The sequence below is a fragment of the Erythrolamprus reginae genome, chromosome 1 (assembly GCF_031021105.1).
Source record: "Erythrolamprus reginae isolate rEryReg1 chromosome 1, rEryReg1.hap1, whole genome shotgun sequence".
NCBI classification, from domain to species: Eukaryota; Metazoa; Chordata; class Lepidosauria; order Squamata; family Dipsadidae; genus Erythrolamprus; species Erythrolamprus reginae.
The window spans coordinates 322,525,300-322,551,559 of NC_091950.1; the positions used below are offsets into that span (position 1 = coordinate 322,525,300).

The 26,260-nt window shown below is 39.4% G+C and overlaps 1 protein-coding gene across 2 annotated transcripts in view; it reads right to left on the bottom strand.

Moving 5' to 3' along the window:
• SYNE1 (spectrin repeat containing nuclear envelope protein 1) overlaps positions 1 to 26,260 on the bottom strand; it is a 354,964-nt gene that overhangs the window by 46,931 nt on the left and 281,773 nt on the right. For both annotated transcript variants that reach the window (XM_070733725.1, XM_070733726.1), the window contains 5 exons: positions 21,383 to 21,508; positions 19,985 to 20,140; positions 11,881 to 12,039; positions 10,530 to 10,696; positions 4,678 to 4,840 (listed from right to left, as the gene is read on the bottom strand). In XM_070733725.1, the coding sequence (XP_070589826.1) occupies positions 4,678 to 4,840; positions 10,530 to 10,696; positions 11,881 to 12,039; positions 19,985 to 20,140; positions 21,383 to 21,508 (771 nt within the window). The remainder of the gene's footprint in view (positions 1 to 4,677; positions 4,841 to 10,529; positions 10,697 to 11,880; positions 12,040 to 19,984; positions 20,141 to 21,382; positions 21,509 to 26,260) is intronic.

Below are 26,260 nucleotides of genomic sequence, written 5' to 3' on the forward strand. Positions count from 1 at the left end.
CAGCATCATCTGAAGACATTTTCATGGTCATGAGGCTAGCATGACTATATATCGAAGTGCATGGAATGCTGTTACCTTCCCATTGATGTGGTACCTATTTTTCTATTTGTATTGCATACTTTCGAACTACTAGCTGGGCAGGAACTAGAGCAAGGAATGGGAGCTCACCCTATTGCACAGCACTCGGATCTTGAATCTTGGCTGTCAGCTTTTTAACTGAATTGATTGGGTGATAAGGGGATGACAGAGTGGCAAAAAGCAATAACTGTTAAATCAAGAAGGGGCTCCAAATCTATCCTGTAGATTTATTGTTGATCTGCAATTGAATGCAGAGGAGACGGTGGACAGAGAGGGAAATGGGGGGTGATTAAAATATTTGGATAATCAGAGGGGAATGATTTGAGGTAAGGACTATATGGCAAGGCTAAGAACTAGAATAGAACAGAACAGAACTGAAAGGGATCTTGGAGGTCTTCTAGTGCAGCCTCTAGCTCAAGAGGAAGAACCTATACCATTTCAGATAAGTGGCTGTTTAGTCTCTTTTTAAAAAGAGAAGAGAAAAGCAAAAGGGTGAAATTTTCTGACTGATGCAATATTTATATTTATATTTTTAACCCACAATAATTTGTTTTACAGGACACAAGAAGTAGTGGGTTGCTACCAATATGGCCCAGTTCTACGAATCGGTAGCGGTGGCAGCGGGAGGCTCCACCCATCGACCCTGGATGCTTCCGCACACAAGTGTGCATGCAAACAAGAGCAACGGAATTTGTAACCTATTACTGGACACAAGGTAACATAAATGATATTTTATGATATATGTAATGGAAATGATAGATGGTTATATGACACAATGCCAGATTCTGCGTAGCAGCAGTGGTGATTCGTCGCAAATGTGTGCCTTCATCATAGCGAGATATATACATCTTTTGTATATTTACAATGGGTCAATTTTGGTTGGTCAGCCAAAAGTCATAAATTTTGTAAGTCATTTGTCTCCAGATGTCCAAGAACTTCAACACCTAGCAAGTCGTTGTTGACTTGGGTGTGTTCTGGTTTCTGGTAGAAGTTTAGCAATTACAAATAACTCTTATTAAATGCATCATTTCATGAATAAAGAAATTCCATTTATTTCTCTGCTCTCCTGTAATTCAAACACATTCCATACAGCACTCTGTCCGTTATCTTTCTTAGCTGCATTTCTCACATTCCTCCTCCTGCTTCACTTAAACAAGATTTATTTTCCTAAGCACATAACTTTGAAAAACAGCAGCACTGACTGATAACAATACAAAATACTTTGGCTTACTTTAGAATGGCAAAAACACATCCATTTTCCTTTCGGCAATGTTGAAACTCCACCCTTCTTCTCCACTGACCCCCTGATGTGCCAAATACATCACTACAATATTTAACCCATTCCTCTCCTTAATATCTTCTTCCAGACCTCTGTTCTCTACGTTTTTGGGCCCTTCTGAATTTAGGGTTAACCCAGTGAGCGTCTGATTCTCCCTCACTAGATCCTGAACTCATAGCCCCATCCTGTGGCTGGCCTCCCGCCTGTTCTACTACCTGTAACCCCGGGGGCCCCACTAATTCATAAACACTATCTGAATCCGAGTCCTCAATATCTTCATCATCCTCCAACTGATCAGGAGTATGTACAACAGGGTGACGACCAACTTTGGATGGTCAACGAACTGCTGTAAGTCAAGGACTACATTTATCACCCAAGAATCTGCTACTAGGATCAAAGAGATACTAAAATGTCTAGATTCTAAGAATCTGAAATGGTTCTTGGATGTTCTGTTTTTTAAAATTATTATTATATTGATGGTCTTTGACTGTAATAAAGGTCTATTCAATGAAAGAATCTTACTCCTTGAATATTTTAAGAGTTAAGTGTGTTACTAACTTAGAGTTGTTATGTTCCCACAATGGTCCAAGTCCAACCCCTCTTGTTGGTTATGACCTATAAAGCCCTTCATGGCATCGGACCAGAATATCTCTGGGACCGCCTTCTGCCGCACGAATCCCAGCGACCGATCAGGTCCCACAGAGTTGGCCTTCTCCTGGTTCCGTCGACTAAACAATGTCGCCTGGCAGGACCCAGGGGAATAGCCTTCTCTGTGGCGGCCCCTACTCTCTGGAACCAGCTCCCCACGGAGATTAGAACTGCCCCCACCCTCCTTGCCTTTGTAAACTCCTTAAAACTCATCTCTGCTGTCAGGCATGGGGGAATTGAGGCATTCCCCCTTCCCCCGGGCCTATACAATTTATGTATGGTATGTCTGTGTGTATGACTGGTTTAATAATGGGGTTTTTTAATGCTTTTTAAATTTATTAGATTTGTTGTGAATTGTTCTATTGTATGTCGTGAGCCGCCCCGAGTCTACGGAGAGGGGCGGCATACAAATCTAATAAATAAATAAATTCAATTAACCCTTATCTGTCACAATTTAGTACCCCTTGTTTTCTTTTGGGCCCCAAAATAAACACTAGGGCTTGTTTTTGGGGAAACACGATTCAGGATGATCAGCCCAGCTAGGCGCTCTGCCCCTCAGTGCACACACAAAAGCCAGCAAGCTGCACAGAGCAGAAGGCATACAGCAGACTGTATGGAGCAGGCTGCGGGCAAGCTGAGAGATGCAAAGATGAGCCTCCTGCGGCTGCCCTACACTGCACCTCAGAGCTGCTCAGCTTTCCAGTGGTTCATGTGGTGCATTTGGATTGCCCCCCCCCCCCCGCCCCATGCCTCTGTCTCTATCTGTTGCTGGTGTCACTACGTGATGTCAGTTGGCTGGAGCAGCAGCTGCCTGCTGCTCCAGCGCACAGAAACTCGGCTTTCCTGTGGCCCACATGGTGTGTCTGAATCACCTGCCTTGCCCCTGCCATTGCTTCCATCTGCTGCTTGCACAGGTACTCAACTCACCTATGTTGTGCGGGCTGCCACTACTGCCAGACACCGTCGGCTCACAGGCGCTCGCTGCCATGTCCACCCCTTCACTAGGAATTATTTTAGGGTAGGGCTTATATTAGGTACAAAACAGGCTGGGCCTTATTTTGGGGTAGTTTCGTATTTTTGGGAAAATATGGTGCTGAACTTATAGTTGACTAGATTCTTGTGCCTGATCAATCAATCTTTTGAACCTCAACTGAATGTATGGTCTTGATTGTTTGCACCTGACAAATGCTTAGCTTAAGAATATACAGTGGTGGCTCTACTTAAGAACTTAATTTGTTCTGTGACCAGGTTCTTAAGTAGAAATGTTCTTAAGTAGAAGCAATTTTTCCCATAGGAATCAATGTAAAAACAAATAATGTGTGCAAACCCATTAGGTAAGAAATAAAAGCTCGGAATTTGGGTGGAAGGAGGAGGAGGAAGAAGAGGAGGAAGAGAGTCGCTGCCGAAGGAAGAAGGTGAAGTGAGGGGAATCAAAAAAATTCAAAACTTTAAGGCTTTAAAAAAAAGAGGGACTTTGAGGCAGCAAGGAGGAGCACGCACCTCCCATACACCCGGTGCGAGGCTGCCTTCCATACACTGCCTGCTGCTGCTGCTACCTGCTGCCTCTTCCTTCCCATGCTGAAGGGCTCCCCTCTCCTCTCACTCACTCATTTTGTAGCCGGCGCCTTTCCTTCGCTGTGATGACTCCTCGGCTGCCCAGAGTGAAGAGAGCATTTCTTTTCTCTGGGTCCTGGCAGAGGTTTATTCCCTGTCCAAGTGCCCAGAGAAAGGAAAATGTTTCGTTCACTCTGAACTGCCAAAGCCTCCTTAAGCACCACCAAAAGGCTCCTCTGGCAGCCCAGATGGCAGGGATTAAAGGGGGAATGGCAGAAAACTGGCTGGGCGTTAGTGCCACTCTCAAATTTCCTGGGAGATTTTTCCCAGCTCAGTTGCTTAAGTAGAAAATGGTTCTTAAGTAGAGGCAAAAAAATCTTGAACACCTGGTTCTTATCTAGAAAAGTTCTTAAGTAGAGGCATTCTTAAGTAGAGGTACTACTATATTTCCAAGTGCCTCATTTAGGTAGACGGAAAAATATTCTGTTCTTGGGTAGGAATATCTATCAGCTATTTTTGATTTTATACAAGCATTTTATAAATATTAGAATATTAGAATTACTCTCTTAATTTCCCCGACAGTGTATCCAAATTTGTTTACATAATTGAACTCTGCATGGAAAACAATAAAAACAACAGTAACGTAGAAACAGCCAATGGGAGGAAGTATAATTTGGCCTTCCCAAATTCAACATTTGTTTTCATCTCACCAACTTTTAAAGTTGTAAAATACTAAAACAAAGATTTCATTTGTATATAAGGCAGTTAAGAATGCCTCGCATTTCACTTCTACACAATAAAAAGCCAATCAAACCAGAAGCTAACATTCTGTACATAATATGATAGTGCCTTACCTCCAATTGGCAGGCTCAGTAAGCAGTTCCATGTTGACTGGTGGTCAAGCCAGCAGACGATTCTACCAGAATAATGCTAAAAGCATCACTTGCCTTGAAATTTAAGGGCATCTTCCTTGCTGCCCTCTTGTACAACAGGAAACAGCAGACCCAAACCTGCTCCACACTTGGATCACCTTCACCATTATGCAATGGGAAATATTTCATTTTGGGGGATTTTTTGTTTTGTTTGGATTGCTCTTCTACCTCATGTTTTTGTTTTACCTGCTGTTCATTTAGTTTCCTTTGAATCTCCTCGGAATCACAAGTTTCATAGACAATGGCTTTGGATAACTCTGATTCAATATGGGCGAGCCAAGATCTCAAGATGCTCATGTTCTTATCCAACTGCTGGATTGCCACCAAGGTCTCCTTCAGTTTCTTCATCCTGTTAAAAACCACAGACAACATCATGAGCATATTTTCTCAGGAGATCTATTTAACTGACATATTTTAACAATTTTTAGTATCGATGTAGTCTTGATTTTTAGAATGGATATGAATAACATAACTCAGTGTGTTCATCAGCAAGCATAAAAAGTATGCATAAAAGTACAAATAATACTGATACCTATTAAAAGAATACTTTTAAAATATATTGTTTACAATAATTATTTTTAGATCATGGAAATAGGAAAAGGCTTGTTTTCATTTAGCAATGAGTTCTTCAGGTTCAATATTTCTAGTGAACGGAAGAATTAGTGCGGTATAGTTTCCTCTGTGGCGGCCCCGACCCTCTGGAATCAACTCCCCCCCAGAGGTTAGGATTGCCCCCACCCTCTTTGCCTTTCGCAAACTCCTTAAAACCCACCTCTGTCGTCAGGCATGGGGAAATTTATTCCCCTGGACCACTCCGTTTTATGCATGGTTTGTATGAGATGTATGATTGCTTTTTATATTAAGGGTTTTAAATTGTTTTTAATTATTGGATTTGTACTGTTTATTGTTGTGAGCCGCTCCGAGTCTCCGGAGAGGGGCGGCATACAAATCTAATAAATAATAATAAAATAATAATAATAGTGTTTAAGAATAGAAACTGTAGATCTATTTTATTGTCAGTCATGCAAACTGATTGGATGACTTTGGACCAGTCAATCTGTCTGTCTCCAATCTACTTGACAAATTGCTAAGGGTGAGGATCAGAACAAAAATAGATCTTAAATCATATATATTAAAGTATATATGATGCCTAATTACTCTTTTTAGTTTTCAGAAGGCACTGGAGAACATCCTTATCTTCTAGTGTGCAGTTTGACTAAGCCCTAGTCACTTCTTGAGAAGAGAGGTTGGTGATAGGTCTTGCTTAAGTTTGTGTAACTTGTGTACATTATGAAAGTCCTCCTAATTGTCAAATAAAATTTCAAGCTGGTGACAGAAGAAATATTGCACCAACAGCATCTCTGGAGGAAAAAGAAAAACTCTGATAACAGGAAAAATGTTTATTAAGGATTACACAGTAGCAAAAAACGGGGATAAAACACTATCATTTTCCACTTTATTTTTGGGAGTGCCATCTGTCAGTTTTGTTTAAGGTTGCCTAGTCCTTAAGGAAGAGATGAATAAGAAAAACCATCTGAAAGGTTAATACTGCCCAGAGTTGCTGTTGTCAGATGGGTGTCCATTTAAATGTGGTAAATAAATGGGACTGGGGAGGGTGGAGTTAGGTGTCTGCTGGAAAAGAATTTGGATTATCACTCCAACTGTGCAGAACATGTAAAGTTGATTGACATACGGTCTATCAGCTAGGAAGAGTTGGTGTTTGTTAGTTCTGAGGGATTGGATGGGGTCATTCCCTAGTTGGTTCATCCTTGAGAGATGGGATGATGAATTCAATCTGTGTTGAGGTGGTGGTGGTTTGTCCCATCTTCAATAAGACACTGTTGTACTGAAAACCAATTATCTAACTCTCTTCCAGTTGAGTTTCAAGCCTGGGTGTAGTGCAGATATGGCACTAATCATAATTATGGAGGACCTATGACACACTTAGAAGTGGTTCTTTTTTATCACTGAACAACTTTGATACCATTGATCCTTCTGACTTCAAGGGTTGGAGGTACAGTGTTGTAGTTAATTTTCCTTCCACTAGAAATGGATTCAGTTGCAGTTTATTGTGGGCAGAGGTCTAGTCCTTGGCCCTTGCTTTGTGGCAGGCTCAACTCTTTCATTGCTTCTGCTTAGGATTGACATTGGGCAACAGGATCTCATCATCTGTCACAATGGAGTTAGAGATAATCTTTGTGGTGATGATACCAAACTGTGAATTTCAACCTTTGGCTAGTTAAGCCATGTTTTAAGGTTCTGTCTCAGGATCTGGTGGCTGTAGCACTCTGGATGGGGAAGAATGTGCTCAAACTACTTGGACAGCTGGTACAAAATGCAGAGGTGTTATGCCTGTCTGATAAGATATTACAGAATGAATCCATCACTTTAGTATTACCTCTGAGATTTGAATGGACCCAGCCCCTGCCTGTCTTTCAAAAGAGTTTGAAGACCTGAGTTTTCCCCAACATAGAGTCAGAAATTTTTGTGCCTGCTATGACTATTCAACTGTTTATAGCTATTTTAAGCTTCCTGAAGTTGTCTCAATAAGAATATAATATATAAAAAGAAATATATTATAAAGTGCCTTCACATTTTCATCACAATGTAAACAATTTTAGTAACTTATCACCTTCTCTTAAATTACAATAAATGATCTCTTTTTACTCTTCTGCCATGTCCTATCTCTCATCTATAAACAGATATATAAACAATTGAGTTCTGATGTAAAAAAAATATTAAGTGTTACCAGAGTGAGCTAACTATTAAGTTTAACTATGCTCAAATAAACCAACTTTATATTCCTTCCTTTTACTTCTATCAACCCCATTCTTTAGTTTAGTCCTTTCAAATAATGATGTAAAACTTAACTTCTATTCATATTTTTTTAATTCTTTCTCACAAAATTTTTCAAAACTTTTAACATGCCTCTATTGTAAATCCCATATAAAAATTGTCCAGGTCACTCTCATTTTTGTTGTTTGTATATCCCTTTTAATTATTAAGTCATCAGATAGTTTTTTTTATATGTCCAATGTAAAATATTTTTCTATGTCAGCCTATTGTTTCAATCTCAATCTTGTCAGGCAGAATTTCCTCTTTCATAACTTAGTCACATATTATATAGATGTACAAACACTGTTAAAATTAATTCTAGGTCCATCATTCAAAAATACTGTTCATTGTGTGAAAATAAGCTTGTTCTTTTTTTGTATGGTTGGGCTAAAGCTAGTGCAAGGAAAGCAATGCTTCTTTCTGTGCACACTTCTGCAATGTGTTTCTTCTCTTTCTGGCAAAACCCACCAGAAATTAACTATAGTAATTCAATTTAATATACTATTGCAATTCTCTTTTGCTTAGTGTCACAGTGTCAAAGTTTGTGGTTTATTTTAGCATGTCTGGTTTTAAAAAAAACTAAATACTTATCATAACAGAACTGTCAACAGTCCTTTATTCATGAAATGAACACGTTAGTGTAACAACATATTTTGAGTCTTAGTCAGATACTCATTCTGCATGTTCTCGCCAGAAGTTTACTGTACTTGAGTGTATATTATTTGGAAACCTGCAGTTTCACTATAACATATATCCATTTCAACTGAAAATATATACAATCGTGCAAGAAATAATTGGGGGCCAAAGCGATATGATCTCTCAGATAAAACTACAATATTTATGGAAGCTAACATTCTTAGCAAAATGTAACATCTCCCCCACATTGCTTCAAGAAGCTGGGGAGGATTTTTCTCCTGATAAAAAAGTACCAAAAAGAGCAGATTTCAGCACAGGATAGGTCTAAATTTAGCAGTTTTAATCTATAGCTACAGTAAATTTGCCAAACTTTGTAAATACATCCTACAGTTCAACACTGATACTGTTGCAATTATTTAGAAGTATCTTTATTGTTGGATAAATATTCTTAACTTTAAATTAATACTTTAAATGTATTACCTTGAATTAAATACAGTACTGGAAACATATTTAAGGTTAAAATATATGCAGGGATAATTTATTGCTTTATTATTATTCATTAAATACTATGAAAACTTTTTCAGATATGTAAACCTTAAAGTATATTTTAATTAAAAGATATATTATGACTCAACTGCACTATAATGCACCATGAGGTCACAACTATGTATAAATAAGACAACTGTTTGCTAATAATAACCATCTTTAAAAAGGAGCAAGAACGTGATTTCAAAAATTTCAGTTACACTGTTTAATAAAATAAACAGAAAGCAAACCCCCCAAATATTAGTCTTAATATCAAATAATATGGATGTTGCAAAAGTCCTTGGTTGTTTAATCTGAGTAAAATTTTGAAATACTTTCTGAAACTCTTTTTCTATTTTTTTTAACATTGATTTTTTGTAGTTTGAAATACTTTTATTAAATCATTCCCCACACAATCCTTTTTCCATGCCACATTTACAGCAGGAAAAAGTCTGACATTCAAATACATTTTCTATTTTCTTCCTCTGTGTTGTACCATGCATATAGAAATATTTTTTTCCAATGGAGCCCATTATTTTTTATGGCTCTCTTCATTACTAGGAACCCTTTATTTATCAGGATCAGCAATACGACAAAGCATAATAATAAAAGATTCAAAATTTTGCTTGCCTTGACACATCACAATTGCAGTCAGGAAGATCTGAATCCACACTGTGATCGTCTGCCATTTTCAGGGCATGTAAATCCACCAGCACAAGCATTAAATTTTCCAGGATAATAATTAATAGCATTCAATTTCAATCCAATTATTACTGGAAACTGTGTACTTTACAGTACTGTGCAAACAGTGCTCACCCTCCAAACAAAAGTTAGTAAGTCACTGCCTGATAACATGAGACTCAGCTGCGTGACAAGTGGTCATGTTTCTAAATAAAACTTACATTCATCAACATGTGTCAGGGTGATCTTCAGGAATGTAGGCTGTGAATGGAGGAGGGGAAGGGTAAAAAAGCATCCACTATAAATTCTGAGCAGCTGTGGACTCAATTGTCCAAAAAGCAATCCAGGAAAAAGTGTGTCTGGCTGGTGTAATCAAATAAAAATAAAGAGTGGACTATTTGTTTGGTTTGTTCCTTTGCTGGGTGCTATCTGGACTTCCTGTTCCTATTTTATAATTTTTATGAATCTTTCCAACTGTTGGGAGGCCTTTAAAGGCCTTTAAAGTAGCAAAGAAAGAGATTTTTTGAACCATCTAAAATAACTGAATTTCAACAAAGGTACAAAGCTAAAGGAAAATAGTAGAGTAAAAATAACAATCCATCGTTCATACTGGTTTTTTTTCCAGATAAATAAACTTTAGGTAAGTTAATTTTAGCATTTATTTAATAAAATTAGTATATTTATATTGAAGGTGTCCCATTATAATTTACAATGGCTGAAAAATGAAAAACTATAAATGTGTCTTAAGTATAATGCTCCTTTCAGTCACAACAGGATGATAAAAACATGACTAAATACTGCTGCTTTAGTTTTTCTATCTTTATGGTATTATTTGCTTGAAAAACCACTTCCTGAGGAACTATTTAATAGCACAAAAAATAACAATTTCTGCTTTAGTTAATCTATTTGAATTGGCCTTTGCAGCAGATACGAAAATCTTTTATAGAAGGTTTATTCTGCCATAACATAATACTATATACCAATAAATCACAGAAAATTACAAAATATTTAAATGGAAACCAATGGTTAAGTACCACTGAAAAATGGGTAACATACTGTAGATACTTCTGATATGCGAGTGGTGTTATTCTTCTGATGGTAGCAGAAAAAAGAACAGATCCTGTTCTAGAGATGAGAGGCAGAGGATTTTGGAAAAATAGGATATTGTAAATAAGAAGTGCATTTACAATATCCTATTTAAAGTGAAGATCACTGTAAATCTTTCTTTTTGACAGAGTCTTAATACAAAAATTAAGCTGTTTTGTTTTGATTTTTTAAAATTAATATTTGTGTTTGTATCCCACTTGCAATATACCAAGATAAGAAGTACCATTAAACACATGCATACATAGCATACATACCTGGCTGCAATAAGATCTAAAAGATGTTGCCACCTGTCATTGACCTTGCCAAGTTTATACTCAATCTCCAGAGCTTTGCTTTCATGGCTTGCTTTAGCAAGCCGTGCTCCCATTTCCTGAAGCTGCACTTTGTTCTCTTGGGCAACTCCAATTTCATCTTGATAATCCTAAATGACAGAAGAACATAAAAAAAACACAGTAAGCATCTAAGATCTTGTTTACAGCAACAAATGGTTGCCTAGTTGCTCTTATCTAGATAGTTGCTCTTCTCTAAATACTACCTAAACATGATATCATATAAATATATGATATAAACATGAGAGCCGGGGAGGGGGAGCAGGTAGAGTGCTGTACTGCAGGCCACTGAAGCTGACTGTAGATCTGTAGTTCAGCGGTTCAATCTCATCACCAGCTCAAGGTTGATTCAGGCTTCCATCCTTCAGAGGTGGGTAAAATGAGGACCCGGATTGTGGGGGCAATAGGCTGGCAATAAATGTGGGCAATAAATAAATAAATAAATATCCTGTTCAATGTGTTTGGCCCAGTTCTTAGAACTGGTAGCACTGGCGGTGGGAGGCTGCACCCACCCACTTGGAACGCTTCTGCGCGCATGCGCAAACCGGTAATAAAGGATTTTAGAACCCACTACTGATCCTGTTCTATGATTCTGAAAGTGTTTATAGGAGATAATATGCATAGACACCAGGAAAATAAAATCCCCCAAAGTTTGCAAATTGTTCCATTTAGCCAAATTAGTGACACTCAGGTGTGTTGAAATATAAGACGCAGATTTTTCAGCCACTGTGGCCTTTATAAGAACAACAAATTATAAAATAGCTTACAGGATCATAGCCAATATTACACTGAAAGCTTCCTGGGATGTTGCATGGTGCAGTTCTAATAAACTATGAATACAGTGTCCCCTTGATTTTCGCGGGTTCGAACTTTGCAAAAAGTCTATACCACGGTTTTTCAAATATATTAATTAAAAAATACTTCGCGGGTTTTTTCCCTATACCACAGTTTTCCCCGCCCGATGTCATCATATGTCATCGTCAAACTTTCGTCTGCCTTTAATAAATATTTTTTTTAAATAAACTTTAATAAATAAACATGGTGAGTAATAATCTAAATGGTTGCTAAGGGAATGGGAAATTGCAATTTATGGGCTTAAAGTGTTAAGGGAAGGCTTGTGATACTGTTCATAGCCAAAAATAGTGTATTTACTTCCGCATCTTTACTTCGCGGAAATTCGACTTTCGCAGGCGGTCTCGGAACGCATCCCCCGCAGAAATCGAGGGAACACTGTATTTATGGAATGGCCTGCAAGAGTAAAGCAGGATCCTTGTACCTTTTTGAGTTTTTCAATCATTTCTTCAATGAGGATATCTCCATTCTGGGAAACTTTACTTTCCATTTGTGTCAACCATTCGCAGAGATCTTTGTTCTTCTCACTGAAGACGGCCCATTCATTCAGTCTCTCACTCACCTGCTGCCTCCTCAAGAAAACCTTTAAAGATATACAGGAAGAAAGCTAGATTATGATAACAAGAAAAAATAGGCATAACATTTACCCTGCACTCAGACGATTGTTGAAGTTAAAAGAGAGATAAAACTTAACAATAGTAGGTTACTTAGGTTACTTCTGGCCAATTTGTAATGAGAAAGACAAGTGTATACACAAATATGAAAAGTTACCTGACACAAAATTAGATTCCAGAGAAAGATAAAGGAATTGAGGCTTATCAGCTGCAGATAAAGGTGTAGCTCATATAATGACAGTCAGGTACATATCTATAGCCTAGACCAGTGATTTTCAACCTTTTTTGAGCCCGGCACATTTTTTACATTTACAAAATCCTGGGGCACACCACCAACCAAAATGACACTCTAACGCAGTACATATTATACATATAGTTAATAATATAGTTTCTAAATGTATTTATACTCACTTAGTGTGAAACCTGGTCCTGTTTCAATGAACACAAAAGGGATATTCTGGCAGGAATGGTAGTTTGGGGACCCATGTTTAATTTCCCCACGGCACACCTGACCATGTCTCACGGCACACTAGTGTGCCACGGCACACTGGTTGAAAAACAATGGCCTAGACAACTATGCTTACGTCTCAGATTACACATAAATATATATATTACTTTTACGTACAGAGCTGTAACTAGTCACCGAGACATATTTTAACAACTATGCCATTAAAAAGAAAAAGGGTGTGAAGTAGTTTCCCCAATGCAATAATTTCTAAGACTATGAGATCAGATTTTTTGATCCTGTTGTTATTGCTGCTGTTAATTTGTTCTACTCTAACCCCACTAGCTTTAAAAAATGGTAAGCATACAAACATGGTAAGCAACTGAATTAAAAAATGTGGCCTCCACTGATAAAAAAAGCCATTACTGTAATAGTATTTAAACAGTTTGCACCAAGTGATCTCCTATAAATGACTCAAATATTGATGAATTTATTTCATATTTATACATTGGTTTGTTTATGCGATTTAGTCCTATCTTAGTTTTTTTAAAGAGTGACTGAGAAGGTGGATACAGTTAACAAAAAAACCTCACACAAACTAGGAATGACATTTAAATGAATTAGAAATTACAAGAGCAGATTAGGTTATTGTCACCCCTAATCACTCAATCAGTCCACTGTGGCTGCAAAAGGACTAAGTATTGACCAACTTCTAGAAGGCCGTCCACGGAGCACATCCTGCAAGTCCAGAAGGATGGCTTGTAATAAAGAAAGATTTAGGGTCTCTGAAACTTTCAGCTGATCCCATTAGATGTGACATGTAATTGAAACGGAAATAGAAGAATGGCAACAAAATGACCTTAGAATAAATGCATAACACGATTTTTTAAATCTTAAAATATAGGTCAAAAGAAGATTAAACAGAAAGCAAACCAGACCTAGAGGGGAAAAATATTTTTATACATTTCAACAATCCAAGCTTTACTTACTGCACCTGTTTCTTCTTTTCTATAAATGTAGTTCCTTCTCAGCTTATGTATTTCCTTTACTGAGAAAGGAAACACTTAAAAAAAAAAAAACCTCAGCCCATATTTAGATATGTAAAACAAGATACAAGTGATTCTAATTTCCTTTTTTGTTTTTTTTCACACCCGTGTTTTAATTCTTCTCTGTAAACTCCTCTATTACATGGAGAATTGGTCAGGCCAATTAGGTAAAAATGTAAATTTGCCAATGCCTCAAGATCAGAAATAAGGAATTAGTTGCTCAGTATGTTCGGCGTAAAAAAATATTTATCTCTGTCCCCCTTCCCCACCTTCCAACACAGCTAGCATACATTCTGTCTCTTGAGCTTTCAAAGAATAAATCCAACCAAATATATTTATTTGCATGTGTTCCCTGTTCAAAACAATTGAATTCCTTTCTAACACCAATCAACTAAACAAGAGCCAGCAATGTGCAACAGTGGCCAAAAAAGCCAACACCATCCTAAGCTGCATCAACAGAGGGATACACTCCAAGACCAGGGAAGTATTAATACCACTCTACTATGCCCTGGTCAGACCGCATCTGGAGTACTGCATCCAGTTCTGGTCACCACACTTCATTGAAACTCTGGAGAAGGTGGAGAAAAGAGCAACCAAAATGATTAGGGGACTCGAAACCAAGACTTACGAAGAGAGATTGCGGGAACTGGGCATGGATAGCCTAGAGAAAAGGAGGGCCAGAGGGGACATGATAGCTGTATACAGGTATATGAGGGGTTGCCACAGAGAGGAGGGGGTCACTCTATTCTCCAGAGCACCAGAGGGTCGGACAAGGAACAACAGTTGGAAGCTGACCAAGGAGAGATTCAACCTAGAACTAAGGAAAAACTTCCTGACGGTCAGAGCGATCAACCATTGGAACAACCTGCCTGCAGAGGTTGTGAACTCCTCAACTCTGGACACTTTCAAGAGGAAATTAGACTGCCACTTGGCTGGGGTGCTTTAGGATTCCTGCTCAGGCAGGGGGTTGGACTTGATGACCTACATGGTCCCTTTCAACTCTAACAATAAATAAAAAAATAAATGAAAGGTGTTAAAAAAAGAACATGTAACAGTATTGGTATGCTCTCCTTGGCCAATCTAGCATGGCATACAAAAGTTAAAGCATTTCTATATTTATTTGTTTCTAAACTTTTATAACATGCCCCAATCCAAACAGACTTTCAACAGGGTATGCTAAAGTCAAGATAGTAAGATACTGATGTTCAGATACAAATAAAGAAAAATAATAAAAGAATCAAACCTTCTGTCATTCTTTAATCAGTCAGAGAAAGGGCATTTCTCATGGATAGTCCTCATTTATTTATGCTAATTGGGACTGGAATTTTCACCACTATGTGATGTGGCCATAAAGTGCAGTGCAGTGTTCCCTCTAATTTTTTTGGGGGGTGGGCGGAAAAGTATAGTGTCTGAGCGGCAGTCCCTTCGGGACTGGGCGGCACAGAAATAATAAATAAATAAATAAATAAATAAATAAATAAATAAATAAATACTGTGTGTCTATAACAGTGAGCTCATAATAGGGCAACTCTATCAATATCAAAATGCCACTTAAATAGTTGAGCTAGTTTCAAACTAGATTTTGATTTTCTTTCTCTCTTCCTTACTCCCATTCTTTTTCTTTCTCTTTTCCTTCCTCTCTTTTTTCTATCTGTTTCTCTCTCTTCCTCTCTTCCTCTCTCTCTCTCCTTCCCTCTCACTCTTTCCCTCTCGGCTTCTGGGCAGGTTTGGAAAACTCTGAGTTGATGATGATTTTTAAGTGAGCGATTGCTCACTGCTCAGCTTAGAGGGAACTATGATCGTAAATAGCGCTACCCATAAACCAAGTACTAACATTAACAATTTCCCCCTCAGATAGGACTCACAACCAGTGTTCCCTCTAATTTTTTGGGGGGGTGGGCGGAAAAGTATAGTGTCTGAGCGGCAGTCCCTTTGGGACTGGGCGGCACAGAAATAATAAATAAATAAACAAACAAACAAAAAACCCACCCTGTTTTGCCTCAGAGAATTTCAAAATAAAATACTGTACTGTGTGTCTATAACAGTGAGCTCATAATAGGGCAACTCTATCAATATCAAAATGCCACTTAAATAGTTGAGCTAGTTTCAAACTAGATTTTGATTTTCTTTCTCTCTTCCTTACTCTCATTCTTTTTCTTTCTCTTTTCCTTCCTCTCTTTTTTCTATCTGTTTCTCTCTCTTCCTCTCTTCCTCTCTCTCTCCTTCCCTCTCACTCTTTCCCTCTCGGCTTCTGGGCAGGTTTGGAAAACTCTGAGTTGATGATGATTTTTAAGTGAGCGATTGCTCACTGCTCAGCTTAGAGGGAACTATGGTGCAGTGTCATGTGATATACTACTTTACAAAAGACAGTCACACACCTCTAGTTGGGGTCATTAAATGAATTCTATTCCATTATTAAGTGAGGACAAAGAAGGATGCGAATTATGAGCAGGTGACTGCAAGATGTTTTAATACTGTATCTCTGAGTAGGGAACTAAGTGCCCAGATTATGATTACTTGATTACAGAGATAAAGAATGAGTATCATAAGTGCAAGGATCAGTCATAAGTACCATTCTCCCAGCATTGTGGTAAGGTCAAACAGTCAATCATTACATGTGAACATGTGATAATTAAATGAGGACCGCCTGTATTTCCAACATACATATGACACAATCATTTAGTTACAACACTCAACAAGTTTATCAATCTCTCATTACCTAGATCATCTTTTGCTCCTTTTTAAAATGTAGAAATTATAATAGCCTTCTCAATCACAAGGAATCAGAGCTATCTTGTTAATAACAATTAAAAAGCATTGCCACAATTGCCAGAAATCAGCATTTGTCTAATTTATTGTGGGGGGAAACAAATACGGTACTTCCTAATTTCCTCCTTGAGATAACAACAACAACAACAACAGAGTTGGAAGGGACCTTGAAAGTTTCCTAGTCCAATCCCCTGCTTAGGCAGCAAACCCTACACTACTTCAGACAACATCTTCTTAAAGATCTCCAGTACTGGGGCATTCACAACTTCTGGAGGCAAGTTGTTCCACTGATCAACCATTCTGACTGTCAGGAAATTTCTCCTTAGTTCTAAGTTGCTTCTCTCCTTGTTCAGTTTCCACCCATTGCTTCTTGTTCTACCTTCAGGTTGACTCCTTCTTCTTTGTGGCAACCCTTGAGATACTGGAACACTGCTATCATGTCTCCCCTGGTGCAAGGTGCAAGGATAGCCCAAGCACATCTGCACATGCCTCTCTGCCTGTATGTCAGTGTCTTTCTTTGGTCTAAGGATGGCTTAAGATTTCATGGTTGGGGTTTCTTTCTAATATTTGGCATCAAGCTATTGCAATGGGAGTGACAGGGAGGTGCCCTGAAATGACATGATCTGTATCAGCAATCATGCAATTCTAATCAACTCTGCTGGTTTCCTTGGGATCTTCTACTGGTCACTGATCTTCTTGGCCATGCTTTAGACCAGTGTTTCCCAACCTTTTTTGAGTCGTGGCACATTATTCATGTTTTCAAAATTCTGGGGAACACTGAAGGGGGGGCGGGGGGGCTAAAGAAAAGTTTGGACAAAAAAAATCTCTTCCTCCATTTCACTCTATTTCTCCCTCCCTCTTTCTCTCTCTTCCTTCCTTCCCTTCTTTCTCTCCATCCCTCTTTCTTTCTTCCTCTCTTTTTTGCTCTCTTTCTCTCTCCCTCCTTCCCTCCCTCTATGTCTTTCCCTCTCCCTCCTTCTCCCCTTTCTTTCTCTCTCTCTCTTGCTTTCTTTCCCTCTCTTTCTCTTGCTTTCTTTCTGTCATTCTCTCTCCCCTCCTTTCTCTCTCTCTCTCTTTCTCTCTCGTTCACCACGCCAGCAACAGAGAGAAAAAGAAAGAGCGAGAGAGAGCCGGAGAGAGAGTGGAGTGCGCAGCAGCCATCAGCCTCCTCGCCCTCCCAGACGTCCCCAGCGCCCGGCCTCACGCCGCCTCCCATTAGCCCGGCCGAAAGCCACACAGTCCCGGACTCCCGGATCGCTTGCTTCTCCGGCCAGCGCGGCGCTTTCCTGGGCAGATGGTTTTGCTGACCGGAGAAGCGAGCGATCCGGGAGTCCGGGACTGTGTGGCTTTGCGCCATGAAGAGAAAACGGCAGCAGGGAAAAGTCGGCCGTTTTCTCTTCATGGCGCAAAGCCACACAGTCCCGGACTCCCGGATCGTTCGCTTCTCCGGTCAGCAAAGCCATCTGCCCAGGAAAGCGCCGCGCTGGCCGGAGAAGCGAGCAATCCGGGAGTCCGGGACTGTGTGGCTTTGCGCCATGAAGAGAAAACGGCCGACTTTTCCCTGCTGCCGTTTTCTCTTCATGGCGCAAAGCCACACAGTCCCGGACTCCCGGAATGCTCGCTTCTCTGGCCAGCGCGGCGCTTTCCTGGGCAGATGGCTTTGCTGACCGGAGAAGCGAGCGATCCGGGAGTCTGGGACTGTGTGGCTTTGCGCCATGAAGAGAAAACGGCAGCAGGGAAAAGTCGGCCGTTTTCTCTTCATGGCGCAAAGCCACACAGTCCCAGACTCCCGGATTGCTCGCCCCAAGGCAGGAGGCGGCGGAGGAGGAGAGTGGGCGGATCGGGCGGGCAATGGGGCAGGGCGGAGAAGCCAGGGGCGCGTTTGGCTGGAGGCACCGTGGGGAGGCAGGGGCAGGGAGGTGCGGCAGTAGGTGCCTCCGGCCAAACGCGCCCCTGGCTTCTCCGCCCTGCCCCATTGCCCGCCCGATCCGCCCACTCTCCTCCACCGCCTCTCGCCGCGGCACACCTGACGATGTCTCGCGGCACACTAGTGTGCCGCGGCACACCGGTTGGGAAACGCTGCTTTAGACAACAATTGATTGTAATGGAGCTTAGGTTCCTGGTGCCTGAAACTTTTTTTTTCTTTTTTTCTTTGTAAAGGGATTGCTTCCCTGCATGTGAGTCCCTTGCCGAAACGTGCCCACACGTGCATCTCTGTGCATGATTTTGCTACCTGCACAGGTGCAGGAAGCATAATAGCACTCAATCCTGCACTCGCATTCCAGAGCCACAGAACTGTGCACAATTAGGCGTTCTGGCAGCAGCCCACCTCTGTATCTGAGTAATTAGCAAAGCAAATGTTCCTGATGTTAACTATGCTTTCTGAGTTTTCTGAATGCTCTGGAAGAAACGATATAAAAACTTAGGTTCTATGAATTGCCATGTGTTTGCCTGCTTGTCTTTTCATGTAACTGATCTATATACTGACATACAGTTGAACAAACAGCCAAGAAATATAAATATTTTAATTCTTTGCTGCTACCTACTGGTGAAAGGTTTATTTGTGAATCTTAGAAAGTGAAAAGGCCTAAAAATGACTAACCCATCCCTGACTTTAGACACCAAACTGAATAAACAATTGAATGGACTCAGCACATATATTACTCCATTTGTTTGGCATAATAATAACATAAAATAAACATCCAGGATGCTTACCTGATTTATCAATTTTTTTGTTTTTTTATATGTATCTTCTATCTTACGTTTCTTAACACATATGAACAGTTGAACCTCAGGACTCTTCCTACACCTCTTTCTTACAGATGATTTTTTAATTATTACAGCTGCCTTCATTGAGAATTTTAAATGCTTTGCTTGTAAGTGTCTTAGCTTTGTTTTGAATAATCAAATATATCTATTCCATCGTCAAATACACTAGGTAAAATCTCATGCAAATGGGGAGTTTCTATGCTTTCAGAGAGCAGAAAAATAATATAGCATCAGGAAACAGCTTTGAGTGGGCATTTATACTTTTGTTGAACTTTTCAAAACAGCAGCTAAATATTTGTAAGTAGAAAAAGTAACCTTAATAGAAAGCAAGGACTTGATTTGCTTATTTAGAATTTTGGCATCAGCACAAGATAGGCATCTCTCTTTTACTATCTATCCATCTGGAGTGTCTCAATGTATTTGAACTGAAATATATGGGTGGAAAGTTGAAAAAAGGATGAAAGAAGGTTTATTTTATTTTCATATACCCAGGAAGGCATATTTTTTTTCTGCTAAGAAAACAAACCAAGATTTGTTGAGGCAGATTTTTGGGTGGGGAGAGTTGGCACTTAGGAAATTTTTTTATCAGTTGACTTGTAACTTGTGATATTAAGATTTTTTATCATTATGCAGTAATTTAGTAGGAGTGGCATTCTGATCCTGTACTTATGACATATATCCTGAATTACAACTATGAAGATTAAAGAATTATACATAACTAGCTAATTGAGCATTCAAATTCAAGCTTATTATATTTAAACCTAATGTTGCAGACATTAAACTAGGGTGTATCTCAGCAATTGCCTGGTAGTCTGCACAAATCAGACTGGCCTAGCAGAAAAATAGTTATTTTTTTTATTTTTTTGGCAAGTGATATTACTGTACCTGGTGACATAGTTCTTCCCATTGTCTGTGCAATAATTCAATACGTTCGTTGAGTACCGAAATGTCTTCTGCACTAATGAAAGTAGACAGGGTCTCCTTTAATAAGTTCAAATGAGAAAGATCGTGGGTCCATCCCTCAGCAGTACTCTCTAGTTCCTATTTTGGAGAAAGAAACTCTTTAAAGTATATAGAAGTAAACATTTATTTTTTTAAAAAATTGTACAGTACTGCAGAAAAAAAGAAAAAAATCAAAATGAATAATTATGATGATCAAAAGCAATTTCCAGACTTAGTGTTTTGGTTTATTTCAAATGCATGTTCCTCTTAATTGCTTTCACCTAAGAGAATATCAGAAATTCTTTTTTCTGTGGGAGCTGCTATACTGCATATCAGTGTTCCCTCTAATTTTTTTTTTTGGGGGGTGGAAAAGTATAGTGTCTGAGCGGCAGTCCCTTCGGGACTGGGCGGCACAAAAATAATAAACAAACAAACAAACAAACAAACAAATAAAAAACCCACCCTGTTTTGCCTCAGAGAATTTCAAAATAAAATACTGTACTGTGTGTCTATAACAGTGAGCTCATAATAGGGCAACTCTCAAATCAAAATAGGGCAACTCTCAATATCAAAATGCCACTTAAATAGTTGAGCTAGTTTCAAACTAGATTTTGATTTTTTTTCTCTCTTCCTTACTCCCATTCTTTTTCTTTCTCTTTTCCTTCCTCTCTTTTTTCTATCTGTTTCTCTCTCTTCCTCTCTTCCTCTCTCTCTCCTTCCCTCTCACTCTTTCCCTCTTGGCTTCTAGGCAGGTTTGGAAAACTCTGAGTTGATGATGGTTTTTAAGTGAGCGATTGCTCACTGCTCAGCTTAGAGGGAACTATGCTGCATATACTGTATCTGCAGTGTATTATGCAATATAGTTTTAAATTACGTTGTTTGATAAGTTGCCTGTGATCCAAGTTGGAGTTTAGGAAAGAAACATATATTTTGGATGTATACTCACCCACCTGTAAGGGTAAGGGAAAATAATAGCTCCATAAGAGATTTTAATAGAAAAACATGATTTTAAACAGCCTCCACCCCAAGCACATATATACTCCTGCTCCTCGCTGGTAAAACTGGCAATATTCAGACAATTACTTTTAAAGAAAACTTGAAATATGTGGATTTTTAATATTAAACTATGGTAGTGGCAAGGCTAAGAATGACCTCGCTCTTCAGCTTTTTACAAATATTCCAAGCATGAAAGAGTCAACTACTTTTAAAAAAAATACATTTGTATGTAAGTCACCTGTTGCTCCATGCGTAACAGTAAGATGGAAATGATCTGTCCTGATCGCATTCTATGTTATATTATCTCCTTTTAGGATCAGACTGCCATGTGCATTACTACTGTACCTTGCAGCGAATCTGCTCTGCATGGAGCTCATCATGATGGTCTGGCAATGGTTGGGAAAGTTTCTTCTTCAAAGATTTTAGCTTTTCCAAGGAATTTGATATGCCTTTTTCACATTTTTCCCAGTCCTGAATGGTAGAATATAAATTTAATGTCTCTCAATTGAAGCAAAGGAAGAACAGAGAATATGGGTTCTCAACCTAATTACTTAGGTTTCCTCCAGCAGCACAAAGCAGAGTACATATTTTCATCTTCCATATTTTTCAGAGTTAAGGTGCACCTTTTCCCTCCTTAAAAGAGGCTGAAAATTTGGATGCGCCTTAAACTCCAAATGTAGCTTTTCGAAGCTTTTTCCCCCAGCCCTAACTAGGTGCTAACAATCTTCCTGGCTTCCTCCTCCCTCCGAAGGTTTTTTTCTTGCCCTAAGTCTTTGCAGGCTTGTTTTCATTCCTACTCCCTCTGAAAAAGTGTCTTTTAGCCCTAATGCTGTGCTATCTTCCTGGTTTATTTTTATTCCTACTCCCTCTGAAGCAGTTTTTTCCTGCTCTACATCTTTGCAGGCTTGTTTTCATTCCTACTCCCTCTGAAAAAGTCTTTTTTAGCCCTAATGCTGTGCTATCTTCCTGGTTTATTTTTATTCCTACTCCCTCTGAAGCAGTTTTTTCCTGCTCTACATCTTTGCAGGCTTGTTTTCATTCCTACTCCCTCTGAAAAAGTCTTTTTTAGCCCTAATGCTGTGCTATCTTCCTGGTTTATTTTTATTCCTACTCCCTCTGAAGCAGTTTTTTCCTGCTCTACATCTTTGCAGGCTTGTTTTCATTCCTACTCCCTCTGAAAAAGTCTTTTTTAGCCCTAATGCTGTGCTATCTTCCTGGTTTATTTTTATTCCTACTCCCTCTGAAGCAGTTTTTTTCCTGCTCTACATCTTTGCAGGCTTGTTTTCATTCCTACTCCCTCTGAAAAAGTGTCTTTTAGCCCTAATGCTGTGCTATCTTCCTGGTTTATTTTTATTCCTACTCCCTCTGAAGCAGTTTTTTCCTGCTCTACATCTTTGCAGGCTTGTTTTCATTCCTACTCCCTCTGAAAAAGTCTTTTTTAGCCCTAATGCTGTGCTATCTTCCTGGTTTATTTTTATTCCTACTCCCTCTGAAGCAGTTTTTTTCCTGCTCTACATCTTTGCAGGCTTGTTTTCATTCCTACTCCCTCTGAAAAAGTGTCTTTTAGCCCTAATGCTGTGCTATCTTCCTGGTTTATTTTTATTCCTACTCCCTCTGAAGCAGTTTTTTCCTGCTCTACATCTTTGCAGGCTTGTTTTCATTCCTACTCCCTCTGAAAAAGTCTTTTTTAGCCCTAATGCTGTGCTATCTTCCTGGTTTATTTTTATTCCTACTCCCTCTGAAGCAGTTTTTTCCTGCTCTACATCTTTGCAGGCTTGTTTTCATTCCTACTCCCTCTGAAAAAGTCTTTTTTAGCCCTAATGCTGTGCTATCTTCCTGGTTTATTTTTATTCCTACTCCCTCTGAAGCAGTTTTTTCCTGCTCTACATCTTTGCAGGCTTGTTTTCATTCCTACTCCCTCTGAAAAAGTCTTTTTTAGCCCTAATGCTGTGCTATCTTCCTGGTTTATTTTTATTCCTACTCCCTCTGAAGCAGTTTTTTCCTGCTCTACATCTTTGCAGGCTTGTTTTCATTCCTACTCCCTCTGAAAAAGTCTTTTTTAGCCCTAATGCTGTGCTATCTTCCTGGTTTATTTTTATTCCTACTCCCTCTGAAGCAGTTTTTTTCCTGCTCTACATCTTTGCAGGCTTGTTTTCATTCCTACTCCCTCTGAAAAAGTGTCTTTTAGCCCTAATGCTGTGCTATCTTCCTGGTTTATTTTTATTCCTACTCCCTCTGAAGCAGTTTTTTCCTGCTCTACATCTTTGCAGGCTTGTTTTCATTCCTACTCCCTCTGAAAAAGTCTTTTTTAGCCCTAATGCTGTGCTATCTTCCTGGTTTATTTTTATTCCTACTCCCTCTGAAGCAGTTTTTTCCTGCTCTACATCTTTGCAGGCTTGTTTTCATTCCTACTCCCTCTGAAAAAGTCTTTTTTAGCCCTAATGCTGTGCTATCTTCCTGGTTTATTTTTATTCCTACTCCCTCTGAAGCAGTTTTTTCCTGCTCTACATCTTTGCAGGCTTGTTTTCATTCCTACTCCCTCTGAAAAAGTCTTTTTTAGCCCTAATGCTGTGCTATCTTCCTGGTTTATTTTTATTCCTACTCCCTCTGAAGCAGTTTTTTCCTGCTCTACATCTTTGCAGGCTTGTTTTCATTCCTACTCCCTCTGAAAAAGTCTTTTTTAGCCCTAATGCTGTGCTATCTTCCTGGTTTATTTTTATTCCTACTCCCTCTGAAGCAGTTTTTTCCTGCTCTACATCTTTGCAGGCTTGTTTTCATTCCTACTCCCTCTGAAAAAGTCTTTTTTAGCCCTAATGCTGTGCTATCTTCCTGGTTTATTTTTATTCCTACTCCCTCTGAAGCAGTTTTTTCCTGCTCTACATCTTTGCAGGCTTGTTTTCATTCCTACTCCCTCTGAAAAAGTCTTTTTTAGCCCTAATGCTGTGCTATCTTCCTGGTTTATTTTTATTCCTACTCCCTCTGAAGCAGTTTTTTCCTGCTCTACATCTTTGCAGGCTTGTTTTCATTCCTACTCCCTCTGAAAAAGTCTTTTTTAGCCCTAATGCTGTGCTATCTTCCTGGTTTATTTTTATTCCTACTCCCTCTGAAGCAGTTTTTTTCCTGCTCTACATCTTTGCAGGCTTGTTTTCATTCCTACTCCCTCTGAAAAAGTGTCTTTTAGCCCTAATGCTGTGCTATCTTCCTGGTTTATTTTTATTCCTACTCCCTCTGAAGCAGTTTTTTCCTGCTCTACATCTTTGCAGGCTTGTTTTCATTCCTACTCCCTCTGAAAAAGTCTTTTTTAGCCCTAATGCTGTGCTATCTTCCTGGTTTATTTTTATTCCTACTCCCTCTGAAGCAGTTTTTTCCTGCTCTACATCTTTGCAGGCTTGTTTTCATTCCTACTCCCTCTGAAAAAGTCTTTTTTAGCCCTAATGCTGTGCTATCTTCCTGGTTTATTTTTATTCCTACTCCCTCTGAAGCAGTTTTTTCCTGCTCTACATCTTTGCAGGCTTGTTTTCATTCCTACTCCCTCTGAAAAAGTCTTTTTTAGCCCTAATGCTGTGCTATCTTCCTGGTTTATTTTTATTCCTACTCCCTCTGAAGCAGTTTTTTCCTGCTCTACATCTTTGCAGGCTTGTTTTCATTCCTACTCCCTCTGAAAAAGTCTTTTTTAGCCCTAATGCTGTGCTATCTTCCTGGTTTATTTTTATTCCTACTCCCTCTGAAGCAGTTTTTTCCTGCTCTACATCTTTGCAGGCTTGTTTTCATTCCTACTCCCTCTGAAAAAGTCTTTTTTAGCCCTAATGCTGTGCTATCTTCCTGGTTTATTTTTATTCCTACTCCCTCTGAAGCAGTTTTTTTCCTGCTCTACATCTTTGCAGGCTTGTTTTCATTCCTACTCCCTCTGAAAAAGTGTCTTTTAGCCCTAATGCTGTGCTATCTTCCTGGTTTATTTTTATTCCTACTCCCTCTGAAGCAGTTTTTTCCTGCTCTACATCTTTGCAGGCTTGTTTTCATTCCTACTCCCTCTGAAAAAGTCTTTTTTAGCCCTAATGCTGTGCTATCTTCCTGGTTTATTTTTATTCCTACTCCCTCTGAAGCAGTTTTTTCCTGCTCTACATCTTTGCAGGCTTGTTTTCATTCCTACTCCCTCTGAAAAAGTCTTTTTTAGCCCTAATGCTGTGCTATCTTCCTGGTTTATTTTTATTCCTACTCCCTCTGAAGCAGCTTTTTCCTGCTCTACATCTTTGCAGGCTTGTTTTCATTCCTACTCCCTCTGAAAAAGTCTTTTTTAGCCCTAATGCTGTGCTATCTTCCTGGTTTATTTTTATTCCTACTCCCTCTGAAGCAGTTTTTTTCCTGCTCTACATCTTTGCAGGCTTGTTTTCATTCCTACTCCCTCTGAAAAAGTCTTTTTTAGCCCTAATGCTGTGCTATCTTCCTGGTTTATTTTTATTCCTACTCCCTCTGAAGCAGTTTTTTCCTGCTCTACATCTTTGCAGGCTTGTTTTCATTCCTACTCCCTCTGAAAAAGTCTTTTTTAGCCCTAATGCTGTGCTATCTTCCTGGTTTATTTTTATTCCTACTCCCTCTGAAGCAGCTTTTTCCTGCTCTACATCTTTGCAGGCTTGTTTTCATTCCTACTCCCTCTGAAAAGGTCTTTTTTAGCCCTAATGCTGTGCTATCTTCCTGGTTTATTTTTATTCCTACTCCCTCTGAAGCAGTTTTTTTCCTGTTCTACATCTTTGCAGGCTTGTTTTCATTCCTACTCCCTCTGAAAAAGTTTTTTTCAGCCCTAACCAGGGAATAAAATTATGTGCTGAAGCTGAACAGACTCTGAGTCCTCGGAGAGGGACAGCATACAAATCCAATAACTAAGTAACTAAGTAACTAAGGATACTAGCTACCCTGTTTCCCCGATAGTAAGACACCCCCGATTGTAAGACGTATCAGGGGTTTCAGGGGGTCGGCTAATATAAGCCGTACCCCGAAAGTAAGACATATGTCTTACTTTCGGGGAAACATGGGGGTATTGACGCCTCCCTCTCATCTAGCTGTGCGCCGCCTCCTGCCCACGTCCGCACCGTCCCCCTCTCCATACGTCGCCACGTCTGCCACCTCCCTCTGATCTTAATGAGCGCCGCCTCCTGCCCACTTCCGCGCCACCCCCCTCCATACGTCACCGCGTCTAAATGTTAATTTTATGGTTAAAACAAAAAA